At 40.5% G+C, this 27,553-nt stretch overlaps 1 protein-coding gene across 1 annotated transcript in view; it reads left to right on the forward strand.

Moving 5' to 3' along the window:
* LOC145992410 (glycine receptor subunit alpha-2-like) overlaps window positions 1-25,825 on the forward strand; it is a 159,596-nt gene extending 133,771 nt beyond the window's left edge. Inside the window, exons 6-9 of the mRNA XM_083128792.1 lie at window positions 15,696-15,848; window positions 19,436-19,634; window positions 20,873-21,071; window positions 25,619-25,825. Coding sequence (XP_082984918.1) covers window positions 15,696-15,848; window positions 19,436-19,634; window positions 20,873-21,071; window positions 25,619-25,825 — 758 coding nt within the window. The remainder of the gene's footprint in view (window positions 1-15,695; window positions 15,849-19,435; window positions 19,635-20,872; window positions 21,072-25,618) is intronic.
* Window positions 25,826-27,553: the final 1,728 nt, after the last annotated feature.

A 27,553-nucleotide genomic window follows, 5' to 3' on the forward strand; every position in this document is an offset into this window, starting at 1 on the left:
CTCTGCCCGAGCCTCTTCCTTCCTGCTGAGTAGAAGGTAATTTGTCGTGGAGCGAGCCTCGTTCCGATTTGTATCCAAATACTTTCGGTGGTTGGGTAGGTGTGAGTTTGAAAAGGACACTCACCAGTGGCGCGTGCTGAGACCAACATCAGGGCTATCTCCAAATATAGTAGTGTTTGAATTTTAAATGAAAATCTGTCCGGCAAAATAAGGGGGGGGGGAGCTCTTCCTCATTCATTTTGAATGTTTTTGTTCACATCGAAATCTTACCATTAAAAACAACAATAGTAAGCAATGGACATAAACTATTTCATAGCCGGCCCCTGCGATGGAGTGGTGTCGACCTCCGTGGCGGAATGGTTAGCAGGAGCGCGTTACAAGGCCAGTGGTTCCATGTTCGAGTCCCGGGTAAGGCATGGGTATTTGTGATTGTCTGTCCTGAAAAGTCCTGAAATAGAAATTAGATGAAATGCTATGAGTGAATGGCGTGTGATGGGGGAAGCTTCCGCATAGGAGCTTTCCTTTTATATATATATATAAAGGTTAGCATATCGTGCTACGACGCTATAGGTCCCGGGTTCGAATCCTGGCCTGGATGTTTCTGAGTGTTCATTCATCAATTTCATCATATCATCCCTCATTCCCATCTTAGCAAATTAGCCAAAAGTGGCACAAAAAACGAAGTAAAGTAAAGCAAATCAAATCAACCATTTCATGCTTATTTATAAAAAGGAGCGGTCTATAACATGCAATATGTAGGACCTACATGCGAATATGAAATAATAATAATTAATAATAATTATCTTCTTACCTTACTTGAAGGTAAACTCCATTCTTCCCTCCTTTTGCGTGAATTTTTTGGTCACTTTATTGAAGAATGTGTCCTCAGATGAATAGTCAAATTACTAAAACACAGAACAACACAACACATGTCAACAACACATCACAACAAAACGGCCTCGGTCACTGATTTTTGTTTAAAAAAAGAAGCATTACCAACAATGGTGAACATGCTACGCGGACGACACAAGGAACTCGGATCTCGGACACGTTTCAAAGTCGTTGAAAACACGTGCGGTGAATAGTTGCTATGACAACAAGGACTATTTATGTTGCCAAACGTATTTCCGTTCAGAAGGGATGGCTCGGGCCGAAACCCCACCGCGAGCTCAAAGGTTTTGACATTTTGACAGGGCTGAGGGGGTTGCTTGAAACAGAAGTATACAGGATGGGAACATCGCTGACGTCATCAGAATGTCCCATATAGCTGCGACCATAGCGGAATTCCAACGAGAAGCAGAGTGCCAACTTCAGGGGAAAATTACTAAATTTGGCGGATTTATAATGCTTGTATGTGACGAAATTCATGGAACTCGAAGAGAGACTGGCAATGCTCGAAGGGTTGGAAGGGGAAGGTCATGTAATTTTCATGATTCGTCCCCTTAGCTTGGATAATTTGCATTGGCACCCTCGACTATAATATTTTTTCCCAGCGATTTAGCGAATTTCGTATTTCCATTGTTGGCAACACTACAACATCGCCAGGATGCAGCGCTTGGGGTTGGAAGCCAGCACGAGGGATCAGCAAGGCCGTCCCTGCCAGCAGAAATACGTCATGTGTTGAAAGCACCTCCTGCTGGTTCAAAGACTTTTCCCTCAGACGAAGAAGCCTGACGATAAATAAAGACGACCATACACTAGCACTTACCCCTTGGTCGTTACTTGAGAGTGAAGCATCGGTTAAATTTGCGAGTCGATTATTTCCTATATTTTAATATGGGCTTCGGCGGTAGCCTAGGTAGCCTAGAATATACGCGCCTGAACCCACCTTATGTAAAATACATATTTAATAACACACACACACACACACACACACATATCTAGATACACACAACAGATTCCCTGTCGAAAAGAAGACAAAGGATAATTCTGCATACACAAAACGACGTCATGCAGCCATACTTAGTGCGCACTCGAAGACAAGTGTTGCCAACACCTACTTGGCAAGTATCAGAAAAATGTCTTGACCGCCATGTTGGATCCAAGTACATGGTGGGGGTCAACATACCGCCCACCTTGAAATATATAATTAAAAAAAATGGTACACTCCAAACAAAAAATATGAAAAACAATTTTACATATATTGTACACTAGAACTATTTGAAATTAATGAATGCAAATGTTCAATTTTTCAATTTTCATAATCATCATTAAATGGCAAATGACATAGCTTTACAATTTATAACGGTCAAATATTGAGTGACAAGTAATTAATCTAATTGCCCGTTAGTAGGAATTAATTGCAATTGGTAATATTAATATCCGTCGCGAATACAGGTGTCTAGCGAACTGTCTTAGACTAGCTTGCTCAACCACCGTTTTCGCCCGAATTCGGATTTACATGCATTCTTATGGGAAGAGCAAGAAAAATGCAACTTCTAAACCAATGGACCGAATTGGATGAGATTTCAACCAGCGGAAGAACACATCATCAAAGTACTGATTCCAAGATTTGAGCCTAATCAGAACAGAAATACGGGAGTTATGATTTATTAAAGATTCATCGCCGAATTGAAAGGGAGGCGCTACCCTACCGAGTTGTTCCTGCTTTTCGTGACTGAATACAAAAGAGGAAGAGTTAGCCTAATCTCTGCGCGAGGGGCTGCTGCCAGGGGTTAAGGACCTGAGTGAGCATTGGCCAGGATAGGAGGGCAACGGTCAAAGCACCAGAAACAATAAACAAGCACCTGATCATAGAGGGTAGCGCGTCACTACGTTCAAATCTGGAATAAAAGGGATGATTTGGAATAGCGACACACAGTTTTGCACAGTTTTGCCTACAATCACCACCGGAGTGTGAGCTACGCGCGACCGAGCTGCGAGTTGCAAGCAGACTCGAAGTCTGGATTTGTTTTTCCTCGAGTGAGTGTTTCAGAGCCATGGAGTAGAGCAAAGTAGAATCAGGGGATCCTTCTCCCCCTCGCCGTCAACGCATCCGTGCACATACGTGTGGTTATGTGAGAATAACGCCAGACACGTGCACCTGTGTCAATCGTCCGAAACAACGTCCAAAGTAGTGAAAGTTAATAATATTTGATATCCATGTGAAACCGCGAATGGCTCATCGCGTATGTTCGTCTCACCGCCCAAGTCACGAATCTGTACTTACGAGTGACCGCGAAGAACTGACCTATTATTGCGCAAGTTGTCGTATGGAGTCGACAGTGAACGAGTGAAGCCAGGATCCGATGAGGCCAGATGGAGCCGCCGACCGATCCACTTTCGCCAACCAGGATAACCGCGAAGTGCAACACTGGAGTGCAGATGTCTTCCAGAACTGTAGGACCACTTCCGCCCAACCCAGGTCAGAGGGAATGCAGCTAAGGTAAGATCCAACCATGTGCGTGTGTGAGAATGACGACGACTATCTACCGCGAATCTGCGTAATCAAATCATTGTTTAACTTAAATCAGTGCTATGGCAACCCTAGACATCTGTTTTCCGGCGGAGTAATCAAATGTTAAAGATGAGAGTTTAAGTTAACAGCAACAATAGTTCATTGAATATATTTATACCTTCAGAAAAGATAGAAGGGGTTCGCACAAGGAACAATTATTCACTTTATGCTTAAAATCCTAAACGATAAATTGTAAAAGGCAATGTGGCCAAGACATAGCAAGAGTATGGTCAAAGTAGTAAATAATCTAACCTTTGTATTTGTCATATTGTCGCAATATGCCATAGAATGAGAGAATGAATGTGAGATCGAGTGAAAGAGGGCAAGATGTAATGTGTATTTATCTGTGCTTTAATATATATGTATATTCAGAAACACCGTAGTATTATGTAACGTCATTTCAGGTATTTAAAATCAAATCCTCCTAGGTTTATTCTTGGTAACTCCGACTGTTAGGCACTTATCCTGACCGTATTATATTTCATGTAATGTTTAATTCGCCCAGCAGGTGAGGCGAGCGATTCTTCGTTGTTGCGTTGCTAAGCTCAGTTCAGTTGAGTTAATTGAGTTAATTAGTTATTTATTAAATTAGCAGCCCGTGACAAAATATGGCGCCCGAACATTCGACGAGTAGGCAAATAAAATTAGTAGGCATATAAAAGTTGCCCAAACAAGCGACGAGTAGGCAAATAAGAAAGTAGGCAAGTAAAATAGTACGCCGAATAATCGACGAGTATGTGAATAGACAAGTAGGGGTGTAAAAAGTAGGCCCAAATAATCGACGAATAGGCAAATAGAAGAGTAGGCAAATAGGAAGCAAATAGGAATTAGACTCGTAGAACGATGTTACAGGCAGGCTAGTAAGGAACCTGGAGGTCACGAGTATTCTAATTAGTTGCTTATCTACTCAATGTGAATTTTATTAGGTTTGATTGTAATGGTTAACAATCAGTTATGTCTATTACCCAAGGGGATTTAATACTTGTTGTTAAAGAGAGTTTTCAGCCTACGAATGTCTACGACAGGGTACCAGAATTGAACGCTAAGGGGGAACTAAGATTTTTTTGTTGAAAGTTAAATAATTGCAACATGTAACTGAAAATCCTGATAAGAATCTATAAAGACGTGTTCATTTAAAGTATTAATGTGTAATTTGTACGGTGATTTTAATTAACTGAATATGCAATCGATGTGTAGCTAGAACCATTTTGTGTGTTTTTTATGGTGTAATAGTGAAAATACTTTGTGGCGACTATAGCATTTTTCCATAGCAGAATTATTAGAGGATCTTATTATTTTATTAACAATGGGCGTTATTAACTTCGGACGACAAAGGACAAAAGGACACGCGTTATGACACGGAAGCAGGTGAGGGGTGCGATCCCCGTGATCTGAAACCAGAAACCAGGAAAAGAATTTTGATATCTTTTTTCCTTCGGCGATAGCCAGCCACGAGAAGAAGAAGAAGATTGGCATGCAAAGAACTACTCGGCTCCGCAAGAGATTAGCCAACAACAATACCATGGACCGCCCAGGGTTTGAGCATTCTACAGATACAGGCGTTTCGCCAGCCGGCAACATTGATAAGGATCTAGGGAAAGATCAGTCGGTAACGGGGTTGCCAGTTCCAGAGAAGATGGACGTGCAGGCCATGTTCTCTCAGCTAATCAGTTATCTCCAAGCCAGAGATGAAGAAAGAGAACAGAAGAGGAAGAGAGAAGAAGAAGAAAGGCGGAAGATAGAGGCTGCCGAAAGGAGAGAAGAAGAAGAAAGATTGGATCGCCGTTTCCAAGTGCTGCTATCAAAAATTGACCAAATGAAGGATTTCCAAATCACGCAACGGAGAAGAAATGAGGACGAAGAGATTCGCCGATAGGAGGCAACGTCCAGGGATGCGAACCCAACTCCTTTGCTCGTCGCAGCAGACGTGACCAACCAGCTGACCTGTCAATCAGCACCAACTTCCTTGGATCGCCAAGAAGCGCGTGACGTCATCGGCCGGAGCGGGAGTCCGCCGAGCTTGAACGCTTTCGCCCAGCAGGAGACACGCAGTGTGTCCAACGCGGAGTTGAATACTCGCGGAATCTTCTCAAAAGTCGGCATAGATAATTTTCAAACGTACAACCCCGATCACGACGAGACTTTACCGTCAATGTTCATAAGAGACTTCAAGGAAGATTGTTTGTTGTACGGTGTCGATAGCCCAGACTGCTTGAGGCTAATGCGAAAATTACTCAAAGGGAGCGCAAGGATCTGGCTCGAGCAGCGGAATCCACAATTTAATAGCTTTGAAGAGTTTGAACAAGCATTTCTGCAACAATTTCAAGGTCGCCAGCTAGTAGAACGCCAAATCACTTTGCTTAGAAATCGCAGGTTTGATGAGAGCCAGAAAATCACCTATAAACAATTCTTTTGGCAGCGAGTGAGTGATTTCCACGCCCTGAAGCCCGGAATTGAGCCAGTTGAAATGTTAGCCGCAATACGCGCAATGTTTCCGCATTATGTGCAACGTCAGCTAACCGGAGACGCACTTTCCAACCTGGACACGATGTCGATGATTCTTTGCGATTTGGACGCGCTGGAGCAAGAGAAACGAGCAGCCTGGGAAAACAAGAATCACAGAAGAAAGTATGGGAATTTTGAAGAAGAAAGGCAAGAGGGATGCCCGAAAGTAAATTTGGCAACAAACAGTAGTCGGAGACAGAACTCTGGGAGGAACAATAGAGAAGCTTATCCCAGCGAGGCCAGTACAGCAATCACCGCCCACAACAACAACACTTCCGAGACGATAGGGATGGAGAAAACGCGAGATGGCAACACTGCAGGGGTCAAAACAACCCGAAACAAGTTGAGAGGAATCGTGCTGTGAATGCGGTTAGAACAGTCGTATCCCCACAGACTGGTGCTAATTTACTCGATTGGAATAGACCGTCTACTAGCCGTAACTTGGACTCACTCTCCCCAGATTACCAACCCAGACGAAGTGGACTGAGGCAAGAACAGCGATCTCTGCAGCGGACAGCTTATATTCAAGGCCCGACGGGAGACTAGAAGACTCCTTTGCCAGTCCGGCTCATGTCAAAGGAGACACTGAAGAAAATATCGCACTATAGCCGCCCCGATTGTAAAGTAAACAATAGGAAAATTAGAGATTATTTTTTTTATATTAAAAGGCAAAAAATGTAGACCTTTCTTATAATTAATGCAAGAAGTATGCAAACATATGTGTGAGAGGGAGCAAGTTGCAAACCAAATATTTACTTATATCTCATTTAGCTTTTATTCAGTAGTCACATTATTATGTATAAAACTACAGGGTGTATCCAAAGTTAGTATGTATGTGGTAAGAAACGTTGAGATTTCCATGTTAAAATGTACTTTATATTGTATTCCTGTATACGTTATCATATCCGTTTATATTCTCATAATTATAGTACAATTGCAGAAAGTATAACTTATTTCTAATGTTGAGTTAAAAGTTATACAGTCCAGGGTTCGAGTCCCTATTCAGACGCCTATGTGTGCGATCAATAACAAATATCATTAATATGTGGTATGAATTTTTTCCTGTCACTCGCAAGTTCGCTCTGAAAAAAATTCATAATTAAAAGGAGGGGAATGTTATAACGGTCAAATATTGAGTGACAAGTAATTAATCTAATTGCCCGTTAGTAGGAATTAATTGCAATTGGTAATATTAATATCCGTCGCGAATACAGGTGTCTAGCGAACTGTCTTAGCCAGCACTAGCTTGCTCAACCACCGTTTTCGCCCGAATTCGGATTTACATGCATTCTTATGGGAAGAGCAAGAAAAATGCAACTTCTAAACCAATGGACCGAATTGGATGAGATTTCAACCAGCGGAAGAACACATCATCAAAGTACTGATTCCAAGATTTGAGCCTAATCAGAACAGAAATACGGGAGTTATGATTTATTAAAGATTCATCGCCGAATTGAAAGGGAGGCGCTACCCTACCGAGTTGTTCCTGCTTTTCGTGACTGAATACAAAAGAGGAAGAGTTAGCCTAATCTCTGCGCGAGGGGCTGCTGCCAGGGGTTAAGGACCTGAGTGAGCATTGGCCAGGATAGGAGGGCAACGGTCAAAGCACCAGAAACAATAAACAAGCACCTGATCATAGAGGGTAGCGCGTCACTACGTTCAAATCTGGAATAAAAGGGATGATTTGGAATAGCGACACACAGTTTTGCACAGTTTTGCCTACAATCACCACCGGAGTGTGAGCTACGCGCGACCGAGCTGCGAGTTGCAAGCAGACTCGAAGTCTGGATTTGTTTTTCCTCGAGTGAGTGTTTCAGAGCCATGGAGTAGAGCAAAGTAGAATCAGGGGATCCTTCTCCCCCTCGCCGTCAACGCATCCGTGCACATACGTGTGGTTATGTGAGAATAACGCCAGACACGTGCACCTGTGTCAATCGTCCGAAACAACGTCCAAAGTAGTGAAAGTTAATAATATTTGATATCCATGTGAAACCGCGAATGGCTCATCGCGTATGTTCGTCTCACCGCCCAAGTCACGAATCTGTACTTACGAGTGACCGCGAAGAACTGACCTATTATTGCGCAAGTTGTCGTATGGAGTCGACAGTGAACGAGTGAAGCCAGGATCCGATGAGGCCAGATGGAGCCGCCGACCGATCCACTTTCGCCAACCAGGATAACCGCGAAGTGCAACACTGGAGTGCAGATGTCTTCCAGAACTGTAGGACCACTTCCGCCCAACCCAGGTCAGAGGGAATGCAGCTAAGGTAAGATCCAACCATGTGCGTGTGTGAGAATGACGACGACTATCTACCGCGAATCTGCGTAATCAAATCATTGCTTAACTTAAATCAGTGCTATGGCAACCCTAGACATCTGTTTTCCGGCGGAGTAATCAAATGTTAAAGATGAGAGTTTAAGTTAACAGCAACAATAGTTCATTGAATATATTTATACCTTCAGAAAAGATAGAAGGGGTTCGCACAAGGAACAATTATTCACTTTATGCTTAAAATCCTAAACGATAAATTGTAAAAGGCAATGTGGCCAAGACATAGCAAGAGTATGGTCAAAGTAGTAAATAATCTAACCTTTGTATTTGTCATATTGTCGCAATATGCCATAGAATGAGAGAATGAATGTGAGATCGAGTGAAAGAGGGCAAGATGTAATGTGTATTTATCTGTGCTTTAATATATATGTATATTCAGAAACACCGTAGTATTATGTAACGTCATTTCAGGTATTTAAAATCAAATCCTCCTAGGTTTATTCTTGGTAACTCCGACTGTTAGGCACTTATCCTGACCGTATTATATTTCATGTAATGTTTAATTCGCCCAGCAGGTGAGGCGAGCGATTCTTCGTTGTTGCGTTGCTAAGCTCAGTTCAGTTGAGTTAATTGAGTTAATTAGTTATTTATTAAATTAGCAGCCCGTGACAAATTGGTCTTTTGTAATTGCCGGTACTGGTTTTCACTGTAGCAGTCCTTACGAGTCCATCAGTACCTGGATGAGCCTCCCTTATTCTTCAAAGTTTCCATTGCTGTGGAGGAAGCTGATCATCTCTGATGAGAACCAAATCACTAAGTTGAAAATTTATTTGTTGTGTTTTCCACTTCGAATGTTGTTGCAGCTGGGTGAGATAGTCTCGAGACCAACGTTTCCAGAAATGTTGCATCAAATTTTGTGTAAGTTGCCACTGTGAACGTCTGTTAAGTTTGTATGTGGTAAGATCTCTTTCTGGAGCTGACACCAATGCATCTTCTATCAGAAAGTGTCCTGGAGTAAGAGCTTGCAAATCATTTGGGTTACTGGAAATGGCTGTGAGTGGTCTCGAATTTAAACACGTTTCAATCTGTGCTAACACAGTGCACAATTCTTCAAATGTGAGAAATGTATTTCCCACAATTCTTTTAAAATGGAATTTCACTGATTTTATTCCACTTTCCCATAATCCTCCTGCATGAGGATTTAGAGGTGTGTTGAAATGCCATTGTATTCCCAAACTGCTCAGATTATTAGCTATTTATTCATTGTGTTTGCAATTGTTCACAGTTTTTAAGATGTCCTTTAGCTCTTTGTTTGCACCAACAAACGTAGTTCCACAGTCACTGTACATGTCACGTGGCTTTCCTCGTCGAGACACAAATCGTCTAAGAGTAGCTAAAAAGGCTGCAGTGGTTGCACTACTCACTACTTCAAGATGAATAGCCTTAGAAAGAAAGCAAATAAACAATGTGATGTAGCCTTTGTAACTTCGACAAGAACGACCACTCATTTCCTTAAGAATTACTGGCCCAGCGTAATCCACTCCTCATTGTAAGATTCCCATTAGTTGTTTTGGTATGGTGGGATTATATCTATGGCACGTCACACATTTTTTCACTAATTGACGCACTCTGTCACGACCATGAATTATCCAAAATTGCGAGAACTGGTTGTGGCCCTTTATGCAAAAGAACAATGTGCTCATGTGCAATAATTAAGTCTGTTAATCTATGCTTCTTGGGCAGCAAAATAGGATGTTTGGCACTGTATGGAATGTTACTGTGTTTCAATCTGCCGCCCACCCTGAGAACACCTAGTTCATCAAAAAATGGATTTAAACTATGCAAGGTACTCCCTGAAGATAAGGGTAAACCATTGTTAAGAGCATTAATTTCATTGACAAATTCACCCTGTTGCACAATTTTCACTGTGTCCCACAACTCTTTAGTGCTCAATAGACCATGCAGTTTGTTAGTTTTGTTGCGGGCATTGAAAATGAACCGTTTACACCAGGCCACTACACGTTGCAATTTATTTAGAGAAGAATACCTCTCAAATAATGGGTTGTCTTGTGTTGACACAAGGCTTACAACAGACTGCTTCTGTTCTACACTCACTTCACTACATTCTTGTATGTCACACTTGTTTTCAAGCAATTGTAGCAGCTCATGTTAAAATGGAGGCCCTTGCCACCATAAAGAATGTGTAAAGAATGTGTCACTAAGCTGGAAGGGGGAATCCCACGACTTGCACAGTCGGCAGGATTGTCTTTACAGCTGACATGACACCACTTTATACCACCTTCCTCTTGTATTTTAGAAACCCGATTAGCCACAAAAGTTTTTCCAACGACTAGGACATGAAGCTATCCACGCTAAAACTATTTTGGAGTCTGAATAGGAGGTAACAGTTGTGAAGTTGACTGGCAATGCTTTTTGCACATAAGTAATGAGGTGAACCAACAATACTGCAGCACAATGTTCCAGTCGTGGAAGTGTCATTTTTTTCAGAGGAGCCACTCTTGTCTTTGAGGCAACAAGTTTAACCTGGACTTGTTCATCAGCACAGACACGCCTAAGGTAAACAACCGCTGCATAGGCTGCTTCGGATGCATCACAAAAACCGACTAAATGAAGCTCGACACAGTCTTTGGAAACGATGCAACGTTCAATTCTAATAGTTTGCAAATTTGGTAAATCACTGCAGTAACTAACCCACTTATCAATTACATTACTTGGAAGTTCATCATCCCAGTCAAGTTCTAATTTCCACAGTTTTTGTATCAATAGTTTGGCTTTCACTGTGGTAGGTGATAACCAGCCCAAAGGATCAAACAACTTAGATATCTCTGAGAGGAGAAGTCGCTTGGTCAACACAGAATGCACAATTGGACTCACTACATTAAAGAAGAAATGATCCAAGGAAGGACACCACTGAATCCCAAATGTTTTCTTACAGTCACTGTCATTAAATTGAAACGGCACATTTCTTTAAAACAATTCGCTTGGAATACTGTCTAACACTTTAGGATCATTTGAGGATAGTTCTATAGCACCCTCCGTAGAATCACTCCCACTTAAGAAATCGTCTATGTACACATGATTAAGTAACACATTTGAAGCAAGGAGGAAATTTACACCTTCATCTTCACGTAATTGTTGCAGACACCTCGTAGCTAAGTATGGTGCACAAGCAGTACCATAAGTGACAGTCAAAAATCTGAAGTCTTGAAATGGTTCACTAGGATCCTCTGTCCACACAATTCTCTGAAAGTCTGTATCCTTTTGATTAATTTTTACTTGTCTATACATTTTTGAGATGTCAGACGTTAGGGCTACTTGATGTATTCTGAATTGTAATATCACACTAATGATATCACTTTGTAACTTAGGGCCAATCATTAAAGTGTCATTAAGAGAAACACCTGAAGACATTTTACAACTCCCATCAAAAACTACACGAATAGGTGAAGTCGTACTGTCTTTAAATACAGGATGATGAGGAAAATAAAAAACTTTCACTAGGCACCTTATGTATTCCTTCAGGGGGGATAAGTTCCATATGTCCAAGTTCTCTATACTCAGTCATGAAATGCACTGTTTACGAAGTTCAGGGGAGTGAGAAAGTCTGCGTTGTTGACTTTTAAGTCTCTTAACTCCTGTTTCTCTTGAATACCCTAACACCACATCATGGTTCTTAAATGGTAAGCTAACTACATTTTGACCATTCTCTCGTTGGTGAGTAGCTATGAAATGTGCTTCACACCTTTTCTCTTCTGACGTTAAATGATCAAGGGTTGGCAATGCATCAAGTTCTTAGAAATTACGTACGTTAGTATTCAAATCACATGACACATGGAAAGATGAGACTGAGTTGATATTTGCATTACCAACACTACCATCAATTTGCCCTGATAACACCCAACTGAAGACTGTTTCTAATGCTGATGGAGTGCCAGGAGGTCCCACGCAGCGTCCACTTTCCAACAATAAAGGAAAAATGTCACAGCCCAGTAAAATATCCACAGGAGCACTCACGTTAAATGTAGGATCAGCCAAGGGTAAGCCCTGTATGTGTGACGAAGTGCACGCCCATGATGCTTGCACTCTTGGCAAATTACCTGTAATTTTCTTCACCACCACATCCCTTACACTGTACAGTTGTGTCTTGCACTTTGACAGAAACTGAACATTAGCTATAGCATTGGCTGTGTAAACACCCCTTTCAGTTATGCCAGAAATATTTATGTTCGTGCGTTGCTTAGGTAACTGCAACCTTTGTAAATACGTCTCAGACACAAAGGACACTTCCGATACCGAGTCTAGAAGCACACGACAGGGCTAAAAGTAACCCTGTTTGTTTTTAACATTGACAATAGCAGTACATAACAATACTTGTGGTACACAAGAGGTTTTAACTAACTTGTTTTCTGCAACATGAGACGACACTTGTGGGGGAGAGGAACTGGTCGACTGCCCATTCTTGTTAGCCTTGTCAAAATGAATTAAAGTATGGTGATATTTTCCACAGAGGCGACACCCGTTTGATGTACAAAATCTTAATTTGTGCTTTAGAAGACAATTAAAACAAAGCGCTTTATCCTTCACGAAACTGTGCCTTTGTTGCACAGACATCTGAAGAAACTCTTCACACTTGTGTAGTTTGTGTTGCTTGGTACAGCATTTCGGGCAGAAGGAAACACCTGATGTTACAAAGGAAGAGGTTGACAGCTTATTATGACTCACCGCCTTCCGCAGATTGTTGTTTTCACTTGCCATTGACGACAATGCACGCGCACGCTGATCTAGGAACTGGGTCAACTCGAAAATACTTTATCACTTCTTGCGACGTGAGAGAGAGTTTCCATTGTTCTCTTGACTCAGAATCGAGCTTTTTTGTTGTATGATAAACAAGAATCGCGTCCCAATATTCAACAGGCTCACCGAGCACCTTTAAAACACGAATGCACTCATTTGTAGTGTCGATAAGACGACGTAAACTTGTGTGCGAGTTCTCATTCACTTGCGACTGATTCACCAGTCGCTGGACAGTGTTGCTAATTCCCTCTTGTTAGAATAGCGGTTGTTGAGCAACTCCCACGCGTCTGTCACTGCTAACGATTTTATAAGCAAGGCAGCCTCGCCCTTGAGAGAAGCCTTCAAATATTGAAGTTTTTGTGCACCACTTAAGTTCGCGTTTTTGTAGACATTTGCACTAAACAAATCATGAAAACTCAGCCAGTCCTCTAGCGATTCACTGAAGGAAGGAATTTCCAATCTTGGTAGTTTAACTTCACCAACTTGTTGCTGGGGTGGTCTGTCACGTGATGATAACGTCACTGATGTAAAACTTCCTGATGCTGTTTATTGTACTGACCGAAGCTTGTAGACAATCTGATCAAATCTGTCTTCTTCCACACCTAATTCACCTTCATACTTATCGAAGTTACTAGCGTCCCTTGAAGCAAGATCAGTTAATAGTTGTTTGCAGTCACTTGATAGTTGCGTCGCTTTATCACCACACAAAGACATCGTGGCATTTCCTAAAGTCCCGGAATTGACACGATTCTCGAGACGCATAATCTCACCTTTTAGCACTGTCTTTGCTCCGAGAATTCGCTACATTTTAACGCGTTTACGAACCGCGAACCGACCGAATATGGAAAACCGGATTGCACTACACGCTGGTAACGAAAGATGTGTGATTAGGCCAGCACCACGTCTTGTTCGGCGTCTCGCGGACGAGGAAGTAACGAACGGAAAATACGAGAAGTGTGATAAGAAGTTCTGTGTAGAGACTTTCTTTGTCCAACAAATGCACACTCACAGTCACAGTTCACAATTATGCATGTAGAAAAAACACAAAGTCACTAGAATCACTTTCACGGAATGTTTCAAATCCTGCTCGGAGGACCATGTCGGGGAGCGAGTCCAGTTCCGATTTGTATCCAAATACTTTCGGTGGTTGGGTAGGTGTGAGTTTGGAAAGGACATTCGCCTTATGTGAAATACATATTTAATAACACACACACACATGTCTAGATACACAACAGATTCCCTGTCGAACAGGACAAAGGATAATTCTGCATACACAAAACGACGTCATGCAGAAATACTTGCTGCGCACTCGAAGACAAGTGTTGCCAACACCTACTTGGCAAGTATCAGAAAAAGTGTCTTGGCCGCCATGTTGGATCCAAGTACATGGTGGGGGCCAACATAATTAATTATGAAAAGTTGAAACTTTCTCTTTGCTTACCACAGTATTCGAGTCCGAAGCCGAGGGTAGTGAGACGTGTTTATGAATTCCGTGTCTTTTCTGTGCGAATATTTGGATATAAATGCGTGTGCGTGTATTGCTTGAATGTTTTGTGTATGTGGATTTGTAAATAGTGTATGTTGTGATCTGTTTGTTTTGTGTGTTAAGTGCAAGAACAATGAATATAGTGAAGCATTTGTTCGAGCACGGCTCTACGTTATCTTTTCAAGATAAACTTATACTAAAAGAGCAAGGCAGGCCTCTTCCTGACCTGACAATCGACGTGGCCAGTACCAGTCGAGGTAAATCATATGTAAGGCACTTTAATAGGGGCATATATGAAAGAAATGAAGTTCATTTACAAACGATAAGGTAATTTTTCTCAAGAGCCGCGATTGGTGTAGCCCATACTGAGTTTGATGCCCTGGTTTGTTGCCGAGGGCGGTCCTATGATACCATTAAATACTCTGATTGGCCGGAGAAAAAAGAATGGCGTCTAAGAGAGTGAGAGGTGATAACACCTCACGATTCTAAGTGGTTGGAAAAGTTTTTCACCCCATTCATCCCGAGCAATCATGCTTCAAAGAATTTGCAAATACATTTCGTTCAAGTCCAACCGTCTCCGAAATAGGCTCACTTCCAGTCGCTATTTTGAAAATCTCCAATCCGAGACCAAGCGAGTTTAAGGTACATCAACTCAATTCTCCAGAATCTGAAAACGCATTTTGCTGAAGTCCAACCGTTTAGGAGATAAATGCATTTCTGGTCGCCATTTTGAAAATTGGCGTTGGCAATGGCAATGACCTTATTGTATGGTGCATTCCGATTGGCCAAATTTTCGGCCAGATGAATAAATACATTTTATCAGCTCTCCTTTTGCACATTTTTGAAAACTTTTTCAGGACCTTTTTTCCCCTTTCCTACCATAATTTTGCACCTTAAAATATATTCCCCAATTATCACCTCTGCTATACTGTTTGCATGTTTGCGGGTAGAGGTTTGCTACAATAAACAAAAGCCAATTGTAGATCTAATTCATAGCTATATTTTATCCTTGTTGAAATTGAAAATAAGTTATGGTGCTATACGACCATGCATAGTTAGTTTTCTGTAAGGTAATGCTTTGATTGTATGGTTTCATAGTTTCAAGATTTTTTCGGAGATAATTGATCGTTCTGTAGTGAGTAACGTTTTATCTTCCCCAGGGATGTTCCCAAAGACTCTAGCCGTTCTGAAGTGGAAGTCCAAGAACCCCGTGAGATTCGACAGTTACAAGGGAAACACATTCCAGCATTTACCAAAATATAGCGTATCGGTCTGCGCAGTAGACAAGGAAACGTTTTATCGTGGATTAACAGGTACTAGTGCAAGATTTTTATTTTTATCTTTTTTACTTTTTTGAGAGATGTTCATCTACAGTGTTTAACTTTAAGGGGGATACAGAAAAAGTTCTCATCTTCCAGAGCCTGTACTTATTGCACCTTCGAAATATATGCCACAACAACATGTGTCTTCCATCTGTAACTATCCTGGACAAGATCAATCAATTGTTGACCATCCTGACCAATTTCCTTAAGGTCAATTTTGATGTTAACATTCTTTCTTCGTCTTGGCCTTCCCACTCCTCTCTTGCTAACATGTTCAGGTAACATAGTTAAGGCAATGTAAGATCTCACTTTGATAAATGCTACACACATTCATATGATATTCATTTGCTTTAAAAAAGAACTAGGTTACAGAAGGTTGATCCGTCTATATGTGTCCGATTTTGACGTCTCATCTACTTTAGGAAAAATCACCGGACCACCAGCGGTTGCCCTCGATGTGAGCACCATGGGTCCTGGCAATAGCCCTGCACCGTAACTTCCATTGTAGGTGGCTCCGTTGAAATACAGGAACGGGAATCTTGAGCCACTCCTCCTGGCAGGCTTTGCAGAGGCCACGGACAGTGGTGACACGACGAGATGCAAGTGCTCTTTTCAATAGGCCAAACCCGCAAAAATCCATGGGACTGGCATCAGGTGACTTCACTGGTATGTCCTGGAAGGGAATAGCCTGGATGCCGGTGTCTGCCGCCATTTGTTGCAGAAATCTCTGTGTAGAACGAGATGTATGTGATGAGGCCTTATCCATATTCACACGGACCTGATTTATTGCATTTCCATACAAACGGGGCAGATCGTCTGTATAAATTGGTGTGAGGATATGTTGCTGATAAAATGCGGAGATGAATTTACAGTTTTTAGGCACCTGCCGAATCGTTAACTTGCCTTCATAGCAACATCCTGCGACAACCAGAAAAAACTTGCTTTGCACTGACGGATGAAGTCAGGTCGGGTTCTTGCGTCTCGTGGGGTGTACGTTACGGCTCGAATTTTGTCACAATCTGATTGATAAATCCATGCTTCATCGAGTGTGGCAACAAACTTCCACTTTTCCCCGGATAGATGGCGTTCGTAGAGGCGCCTGCAATGAGTCTTTCTCTCCCTCCGATGGGCCGCAGTGAGGAAGTGTCCACGACTTTTAAACACCATCCGGAGCTTTAATTTGTCACGCAGGTTACGGTTAACAGTTGACTGTGCCACGTGCACTCGTCTTGCCATCAGTCGTTGCGTAGGAGGGTTTTCCTGTAGGGCCATTCGGCGCAACATCCGAGCTACAGGTGGAGTCACAGCAGTACAGGGTTGCTTTCTACTCCCCTTTGTGGGTGAACGAAGTGCTTGAACGTCGTGGTGTTTATGTCGATTAATTATGTTCTTGATGGTCATTAACCCCAATGCACATACATTTTCCCCGCACTGTTTTTGAATCTGCGTCACGGAAAACTTGGCGTGGAAAAGTGCTACGACGTAGCCTTCCCAAAACCGGTTCACCTTGGGAGCCATGATGCACACACCACACACACGCGAACTTGCCGCGATACTAGAGACCTTTGGCTTTCTCCTACTGTTTGAATCATTGAGGTCGGTCGATTCTGTGATCAGGGGTGAAGGTTTAAAATCGGACACATATAGACGGATCAACCTTCTGTATAAGTGTTAGGTTAGTGTTTCTTTAGCCTACGGTACGCACTAATAGAAGCAAAAATTGCCAGTCAACATGAGTCCACAAAAGAACTGTTTACGAGGTATATGGTTGATTGATAAATTTGATTTATCTTACTTCAAATTTCTTCCACTTTTGGCTTACAGCAAAAATGAGGGTGAATGGTGATATGAAGAAATTGTTGAAGGGACACTCACAAAGTACACCCATGCATGGACAGGGATTCGAACCCGAGAGCCCTGGCATCACAACGCGAATATTTAATTATGAATATATGAATGTATGGTTAGGATCAGCCATACTTACAAACTTGTCCACTAGGTGCTTACAGTAATACCAATAGTATTTGTAGAATACAAAATATAAAAAACACAATGCACAACATTGGCTGCTTTTTTCTTGTGCACTTCGCTGAGAATGATGTTTATTGAACATAGGGTTTCAAGTAGACAGGATTGTACAAAGCAAGATGTTACATGTTACTCTGTGTTACAGAAGGTGAGGTGTTCGAAATGCTGGCCTTGCATCCAGACACAGCATTGTTATCTTCTGTGTGTGGAGTCTGGAATTATTTTAATTACGCCCACTTCATTTCTAAATTGGCGAAAGGAACCTCAATCCCTTGCTACAATTCTGCAACGGCAGAGAAATCTTTCATATATACATTAAAACACCATGAATACAATTCATTACATTGAACAATATCAGAATTCTTTAAATGTGTGAATAATTCTTCCTAATTGGTTAAGTTGAGTTGGTGTTTTAGGTCCACGTTATGTACAGTAAGGCTAATCGGGACTGGACCTACACTTTAAAGTGGGATCCGAAATATGATGAAAGATTGTGCCTTCATGGAGTATCGATCCCGGGACCCCTTGATTACAACTTTGTAATTGAGATTCCGTATTTTTGGAGGGAAAAAAACCTTTTCTAATACTTACCTACATCTATTTTACCAACTGAAATATTTTTCAGGAAATACAATATATCCTTCGAAGTGATTCTTTCAATCTGGCGAAAGATCGTGAACGCATACTCTCACATCTGGCGATTATGGCTGATGTTTCATTAACTTCAATCACCAGAAGCGAAAGAGATCCTTCACAGCGTGAGCAGTGCGACTTCTTGGATTCTCATGGAATATGAAGGATATTGTTGCAAACAATTGCTCAACAAGCCTTGTTCAATTGAACAATTTGGGGTTGTTGCACCTCAGTAATATCGTGAGGTTTTCCAACGCGCTGCATTTTTGTGTCATACAAGACAGTCGTGCAGAATGTAGAACACTGTTTTATGGCATACGTATACCCGTACGGATAAGTCACGCGCAGTCCATATGTGATCAACATGCAGCAGAGAAGCAAGGAGCTAAATTGTGGTTGATAACAGAGGGCCGTCCAGAACTGAAGATGTCATGAACGATATCACTTCCTTGCCCCATCGTTCCACTTTACGATAGGGTAAAGCTCCCACATCACATGCTCCATTCAGCCCTCGTCTACAGACTTGTGCGCCATGACTTCGTGCAACTCATTTTTATCCAGCAGAAGTGTTTTTGTCGTTAGGGCATGTGCGCAATCTCCATTCACTTGAAGTCACTGCATAATGTGATTGAATCACATAAATCCTAAAGCACTCGCTGCAATGTCTCGTCTTAAATTCTACGGCCATCTGACGGGACAAAAAAATGTATACTTAATATCCAACCCTTGTAACGTTACGAAAAAAAATATTCTTAGAAAATCCAAAATTACAGCTATACAGAAGTTGGTGTTCCCTCATTCCTTGAAGCTTTTGATATTCCTTTTATATTGAATGTAATTCTCTTCCAATTTATCCATGTTTTTCAATAAAGTTCTGAAGAAGCATGCTAATCCATTACATTTTCCACACGTTTCAGGAGATTTTTCCAGGCTCATTGTAAGGTTCATACTAACACGGGATCTGAACAACTATATTCTCTCTCACTACTTTCCCAGCACGATATTCGTGATGGTGTCTTGGTGTAGCTTCCTGGTGACACCAACCATTGTACCTGGAAGAGTGGTGCTGATCGTCACTACGCTCCTAACGCTAGTCACCATGTATGAATCCAATTTGTAAGTTGATATTTTGTTCTTAATTATAAACTCTTTTGTAGTGAAGATTTAGTAATATCCAGTTTCACTTTCTAACCCTTGTCCACATGTTCATGGACTGTCCAACACAAATACAGAATTCAACAATAAGTATAATAACATTAGAGTTAAGGAATTGAATTGTTCAATTCAATTGTATTGCTCCCACCTTTTTACATAAATTGAGTTTCTGTAAACACATGTGTCTGTGTGTCACAAAATATTTGAAGTTTGAGCAATTTGAATTAAGATTAGGCGTACTTATTCGTATGACATAGGACATTTAAAATATGTTGCAAGCATTTGAAAACAATAACAGGATATCAGGACTTCTTTCACGAAGAAATATGATGAAAGATTGGAGAGATTGAGGATTGGACTGCGTTTTGTATAACTGTATAATAAATGTTGTATTTCCATATTTTAAATAATATAGTTTATAGTGTAATATCATTTAGCTTTCTGTTCTTTGGATTCAGTCATTGAACAACTGCAGCCTCCTACCAATGACCAAAGAAAAGAGAAGCATAGTATTTCCGTTTGATATGCTTTCCGCCGTCACTGCGATGAAAATTGTTGGCAATTGGTGAAACTGAACCAACTTACGTGTCAGATTTTTTATCATGGTCTGCTAAAAAATTCAGAAAAAAATCCCAAGCACTATGTGTCTCCACCGATTATCGAATCCGGACCTCCTTGATTACAAGGCGACGACGCTACCATTCCGCCATCGGGGAAGCATGTGTTGGCAAAAGATTTACACATGATATATACTTATCTCTTTAATGGAATTCTTCAGTTAGGATTAGTTTAAGTTAGATTAGAATCTAAAAAAAATCAATGACCTTATGAAATTAGATCTTATGCCGTAGTATTATCGTTGTTGTCTTGTAATCAAGGCGTTCTGGGTTCGATCCTGATGAAGATAGTAGATCGGTCCAGTCCTAATTAGTCTATATGAGCATAAAGTGGATGTAAAATGAAAATAAAAACCTTATTAAAGGAAATATTTTGTTAATGTCCATGTGTGACATTAGCTTAGAGATTGGTGAGCTAGTAGCTAAACTATTCGTATTAACTTTGATAAAGTTAAACATGTATTGATGTGAAATTAAATGTCAGGTAAATAAAATATTTATTAGCTCCTTCTTTTCAATATAATGTTACGAACTGTAATTTTGAAAGTATTTACTTGGATAATGAATTGTATTTTTCCCAAGGACTCATTCACCACCATCGTCCACCATCCAGTGCCTGAACGCTTGGCTCTTGGGGTGCATTATATTCGTCTTCGCCACCCTGGCGGAATACTCCCTGGTCCTCTTCAAGGTGAGGGCCAACTCCTCCAAGACAACGACTGGCGTGCGGCACATCAAGATGTCCCATATGGAGCACATATCGTTGTACCCTAGGAAGAAGGTGAGAAATATGAGTACCTCGTCCTCTCTTATTATTTGGAGCAAAAGGAGAATACTGGTAGCAATTGCCACCGAAGGAGAGCCCATCTGAAAATATTTCGTCCACCCTTCATTTCAACCAAACAACATTCTTTGGTAACCCCACTCTAAGTAACATTCTTCTGCATTCTTCCTTCAGTTGTGCGTCCAGGTCAATCGTCGTGACTTTCCTTACATTATTACATATCCTCCTTCTAGCTTCTTATTTAGTTATCATTATTTCCTTCCCTCACTTGAATCCTTCTCTTGCTGGTCCACAAATCATTCTATACGCCTATTATTTCTATGTATTCTCCTCAATTAACTGTTCTTGTTCATCATTCTGACCTTCACCTTCTCCTCGGTTAAATCTCCTACTTTTAGAAAGAGACTGTCTTTGGATATCGACTAGGCGAGTACTATAAAGACTTCGCCTCTGCTGAGTTCAGACTCTTACCTCTTAATGTTGTTGATTTGTTGGACTTATCTGGCGCAACCTCATGGTGGTTGAGTATTTGGATAGTAACTTTATTCGGCTGCTGTCGCGAGAAGGGTCACGAATGTGAAATGTTAAGAATATGTAATAAAAATAGAAATTACACTATGACGAGACTAGGCTCACAAAGCTTCTCCGTCCGTATGTGTCCTCGTGCAGTTACTCTACAATGTCCCAATTTCTAAAACTCCAACTCAAAAATTTCGGACCATGGTACTCTGGACACACCCGTCAAGCAACGCAACATTGCGAATTACTCTGGCGAAATCACTACATAAAAGCCATAAGTAAAAAAAAAAACAATGACAAACAAAAGAAAAAATTGACCCCAACAGGTAAGAAGAAACAGCCTTGTGGTTGAATTTTTTGATCACTCCGCACTTGTGCAATTAATTCAAATTCCCGCAAGCTCGAGGAGAACCCCCGCCATCTGAAAGGCAACTTATGCATTACTACAAGTAACATAACATTATTACCTGGAATTGCACCAACATGCTTCTCATGCTTGCAAGAAAGAAAACTTAAATTCCAGACGAGATATTTATTTAGATAAATTTGAATAAATAAAGAATAGGTTTGTACCTAACCTATAGCATTTTTACCGCTTATACGTAAATACTACATTTCTTTAATGCACTATATGCCTAAATAACGTTCAATGTCTTCATTTGTATACCGTACTGATTTCAACAAATAATTTACTGACCTTGTGTTATTATAGCGTGGCAAGCAAAACATTAACTTAGCAATGGTATATTTACATCAGGGATTTCGTTACAATATTTTGCTGAATCGATTCGTACATGTTTAACTGTGTATAACAGCACTGTAGGTGTATTACAGAAAGCTGCATCCTATCGATTGCAATGTCAATAGGCTACCCATAATTCCAACTTGCTCGCATCATTTCAAGCATGAATCCAGAGCGATTAAAATATCATGTTTATATATCTTATCCCCACGAAATCCTGCGCTGTGGTGGACGAAGAATTTACTTCGCTTAAGAATGCATAATACTCCTACCTTCGCATGGCTGCCGAAGCACGACTGACTCTCTTTTCCGCACGCGAAGCCAATTTTAACTTACATTTCTTGAGGTTTACTTGGAAAGATTGGCGACTGTAACTACACCCCTTTCCTCACCAACTCTTCCAACATTAAGTCATTCCTGTGAACTATGCCAGACAGCGATGGTAACCACTAAAACACCGCCTTTGTTTTTCGTCAATATTATCATAAAGACGCTTCCATCCTGCCGCTATTCCAGCATACTTACTTCCCTCGCGTTCCCACACTTTTCATTCTTCTGCGTACATGTGACGGAAAGAAACATTTTTTTCCCAGTGCATTTTTATCTGCACAAAATAGCAGAGCACTCACCATGAAATATAATTACATTATAACACACATTAATTAATTTATAGATATTGGATTTACAAAATTGGTTACATTAATCACCACCAACGGGCAATAACGTCACACTCGATGTATTTTCAACAGCCAAAGTAACAGAGTGGCCAGGTCCTGCATGAAGCTACACATTACTGGACTCAGCCAGGAAACTATGTATTAGAAAATATTGTTTGCTTGTTATTATTGTATTTTATCAACAATACTTTCAATATTTTAACAAAAATCATTGTTATGAAGGTTCGAATTACTTAAACGTTTGCTACAAAGCGAGAATGTTCCTGAATTTGAAAAATTTTAATAGTCGTATACTGCTACTAAAATGACATCAGTGCCATCTATTGACAACTTTTTAAGATACTACAAGGGTCACTATTTATATTTTGAGCCTAACAATGAAAAAACAGGAATTTGGCATTGAAAACTGCTTTATTGTTTTTCGAAGTATTCTCCTTTATGGTCAATACACATTTGCATTCGTTCGAACCATTTGTCAAAGCAGTTTTTCCAATCTTCTTGAGACACCTCCATAATATGGTTTTTGAACGCATCAACGGCGTCTTCCGCCGACGAAAATCGTTGTCTACGCAATTTATTCTTGACATTCGGGAACAAGAAGAAGTCATTGGGTGCCAAATCAGGACTGTACGGCGGATGACCCATCAATTCGATTTTTTGACTGTTCATAAAGTCGGTTGTTAGACGAGATGTGTGACAGCTGGCATTGTGTTGATGAAGAATGATCCGACGGCGTTTGTTTGTTTTCCGTATTTGACCGAAGACCTCTGGCAAACAAATTGTTGTGTACCATTCAGAGTTGACCGTTCTACGTTCCTCTAAAGGCACAGTTGCCACATGACCAGTTTTCCCGAAAAAACAGGCGACCATTTGTTTCGATCTGCTTCGAGCGCGAACAACTTTTGTTGGATTGGGTTCATCTTGAAACACCCATACAGTCGACTGCTGTTTACGTTCCGGCTCATATGCATATATCCATGATTCGTCACCTGTTACAATCTTATATACGTCTTTTGAAGCACCACGATTGTATTTATTGAGCATTTGTTTGCACCAATTGACGCGAGCGTCTTTTTGAGTTTTTGTCAAATTGTGTGGGATCCAACGAGAACATACCTTTCTCACAGCTAAATGATCATGTAATATTTTATATATGCTGGTGGAACTAATACCTATGGTTGCCTCAATCTCACAGTATGTCACATGATGATCTTGCAGTATTAGGTTTTGCACAGCATCAATGTTTTCTTGAACAACAACTGATTTTGGACGACCTTCGCGAATCTCGTCGATGAGCGAATGGCGGCCACGATTAAATTCGTTATACCAGCGTTTCACAGTGGCAAAGGATGGGGCTTCATCGCCAAATGTGGAAGTAAGTTGATCGATGCACTCTTGTGTTGATAATCCACGTCGAAAATCGTAAAAAAATCATCGCACGAAAATGTTCACGAGTTAATTCCATTTTATTGTTGTCGCGCAATCTCCAAGGCAACATAAACAACACAAATGAAGCTATTGACAAAACATTTGAAGTACGTTATGGTCAATAATGCCAGACGATTCCGTGCAAACGTCAAATCGCGCCTAACTTCAATCAGTGTTGCCAAGGCTCAAAATATAAATAGTGGCCCTCGTACAAATACACCATTTGCGACATTATTATCCTTTAAATATTGTGCCTACTTTAATGGCTTAAACAACTCAATTTATGACTATGGTCATAACACATTATGTAGAACATTGACTAGTAGGAGGTGTGAAAGAACCTATTTTCCATCTACTGTAAGACCGAAGGAAATGTCAAAAAAGCTACGGCGCTCCTGAGAAACACATATAGTTAATTTCCCTGTCTTACTTGTGGAGTTCCTTTGCCAATGGATATATTGGTCGTAGCTGCAGAGCTCATAATATGAGATCCCGCAACTTCAATGCAGCAGTTATTTTGAGAAATATGACTTTATCACGTGTTCTATATACATATGCGTACGTTTCTTGCACAGTTACTATTGGAATAACGAATAGGATTTCTCAGAAACTACGGCTGTGTGTTTATATTGATTTTCATTCGAACAGAGGATAGAGAATCGGGTTGATAACGTTGAAACAACTCATGGTGGTGTGAACACTTTTCAGTCTTCAATTCTGGCAGAGATTGTGGAGTAAACGGTTTAATTAATTTGCGGCGTTTTTCTTGGGATTAGTCTCGAAACAAATTCACGTCCAGGATATCCTGCTTGTATTTTCCTCCCTAAATTTCTCCAAATAAGAAACTCATGTATCTGCACAATACGAAGAGAGTGCTTGTGGCCGTTTATTTGAGTGTAGTAAAGAGCACAGACTGCAGAGAAGGCGCTGCTTGCGAGTATCCCGTCATCTATTATCCAAACGTCGGACTCATTGTCTACTATACCCTTTACATAATGAAATTGAGTGACGATAACTCTATAAGCTTTGAAAAATATCCAGAATTTCCATGGTCGATATCCTGAAGAAAATTTCTTCGTGCATATTATTAACAGACTTTAGGATATACTATTCACATTATTTCTTTCAATATCCACAATTGTATAATTTGTTTTTAATCTCTAACTTTTTCTCCGCAGATTGCAAATTGGAAAGAGAAAGTGTACTCGCCTTATAAACGTATCCTCGCAAGGATAAGGAGATACTTGTACAATCCCAACTGGATTCCTTACGATAGGGTGTCCCTCTTTGTCTTTCCGGTTGTGTTCTTCGCCTATTCTCTCGGCTACTGGTGCTTCTTCCTTCACAACAGAGACGATAGGGTACCGAAAGATGAATGCAAATAATCTTGGATGTTATATTATTCTGTAGCATTGGTAATGTACTTTCCAAATGGAATAACAGTGCAAGACGAAAAAGAAGGCGATGATGATGATGATGATGAATACACGTGGTATAATAGATGCAAAGAGACAAGGAAATTTCTATTGTACAGAAGAGGTCCATGAAAATATCATGATATAAAACGTAAAGATAAATCGACCCAAAGGTAACTTCAGATATTCATCCAATACATCTGTGGTGGAGTAGTTATCGTCTCATGATAAGACACATGGCGTCCTAGATTCGAATCCTGAGAAAGGCATGCGCATTTGATTGCATTTGTTCATGCCTCTGCTGCAACAGTTTTACCACTCATCCTTACCGCCACTGTTCACCAGTGAACTTACTCGTTGACTCACGATTGTGTCACTGATGGTTCCATGTTCGATTCCTCTAATTACTTTATCAATTTAACGTAAACAGTAATTAATCCTCACGATCGTGATTAGACAAAAGTGGTAAAAAAGTGAAGGAAAATAAGAAAGAACACAGAGACAAACAAAACGTGTCTTCATCTTTGCAACTAATCTAGAGAGAAAAAAGTGACGCACAATAACCTAAAATGCAATGCAGTCATTTAATGATTGTTTTATTTATTTATTTTACTTTGCATTTCTTCCGCTTTTGGCTAATCGCGAAGATGAGAATCACGACTTTCTCGAATGGACTGGCCACCATATTCGCCATTCCTCAATCTGATTCGATCATTCCTGAAATTTCTTAGATATTGTGTAGTTACGATTTTCCAGGAGCTGTAACGAATATTGCAGGTAGAGTTGATTAGCAGCCTTGTGTGGAAGCTGTACAGTGACCATTGGGGGGGATTAACATTTCTGTATCCCCGCATGATGCCTCATGCTTTCCTTCCCACGGAAGGTTGAAACGGAAGGACAAATGTAATATTCAATAAAATATGTAATAAAATCTTTCCCGTACGGTTTCATTTCAAAATATTTTTAGTAAGTAGAAAATAAAAATTCAAATTAGTTAAGTAGGATTTCTTGCACGAAGCTTTCTTTGTCTCTGAATGCCTCCGTTTTTCAAGGAAGGAATATACATCCCATTAGTTTAGTAAACATTGTGCATGTTATATGTAAGTACAGAAAACAAGGTCGAAAAATTCTTTGAAAATTGAACGCCTAAAAAAAAAAAAAAGAGTTAATCCATAATAGCATAGTTTCGAGAAAATCCAATTCGAAAATTTGCAAAAATTCTGTAAATCAGAGATTTAATAATTGATAGGCTGTGGCGTGCCCAGGGGTGTTTGGTGGGGGTTAAACCCACCATTGGTGTCGTCATTTTAAAAAAAAAAGTCAAAGCAAAAATGAAATAAATTTTATTTCATAAATGTGTTTGAGTACCAAATCGCCAATATTGTAAAATGTTTTCCTTTGGCAATGAGAAATTTATTTGTTTCTTCAATTACTTTTCATAATATTGGAGTTGAGTGACAGCAATGCACAGGCATTCATTCATTCCTTAGTCACTCAAAAGGAAGGAGAATTTCCTTCTCACTATGGTCAAGAAAAGAGCCGTAACCCTTGGAATGCGAACTGAAGGAATCCCTCCTCCCCTTTCTTTCACCCACGATGACCCTTTTAGGAGAATGACCCTCCATTTCCTGTTACGACAGTGCTGCTAACTTCCCTTTTCTTTCTTTTCCCTTCTTATACCATTTATGCCAGCAAAGC

The sequence above is a fragment of the Lepisma saccharinum genome, chromosome 9 (assembly GCF_977018435.1).
Source record: "Lepisma saccharinum chromosome 9, izLepSacc3.1, whole genome shotgun sequence".
Lineage (NCBI taxonomy): Eukaryota > Metazoa > Arthropoda > Insecta > Zygentoma > Lepismatidae > Lepisma > Lepisma saccharinum.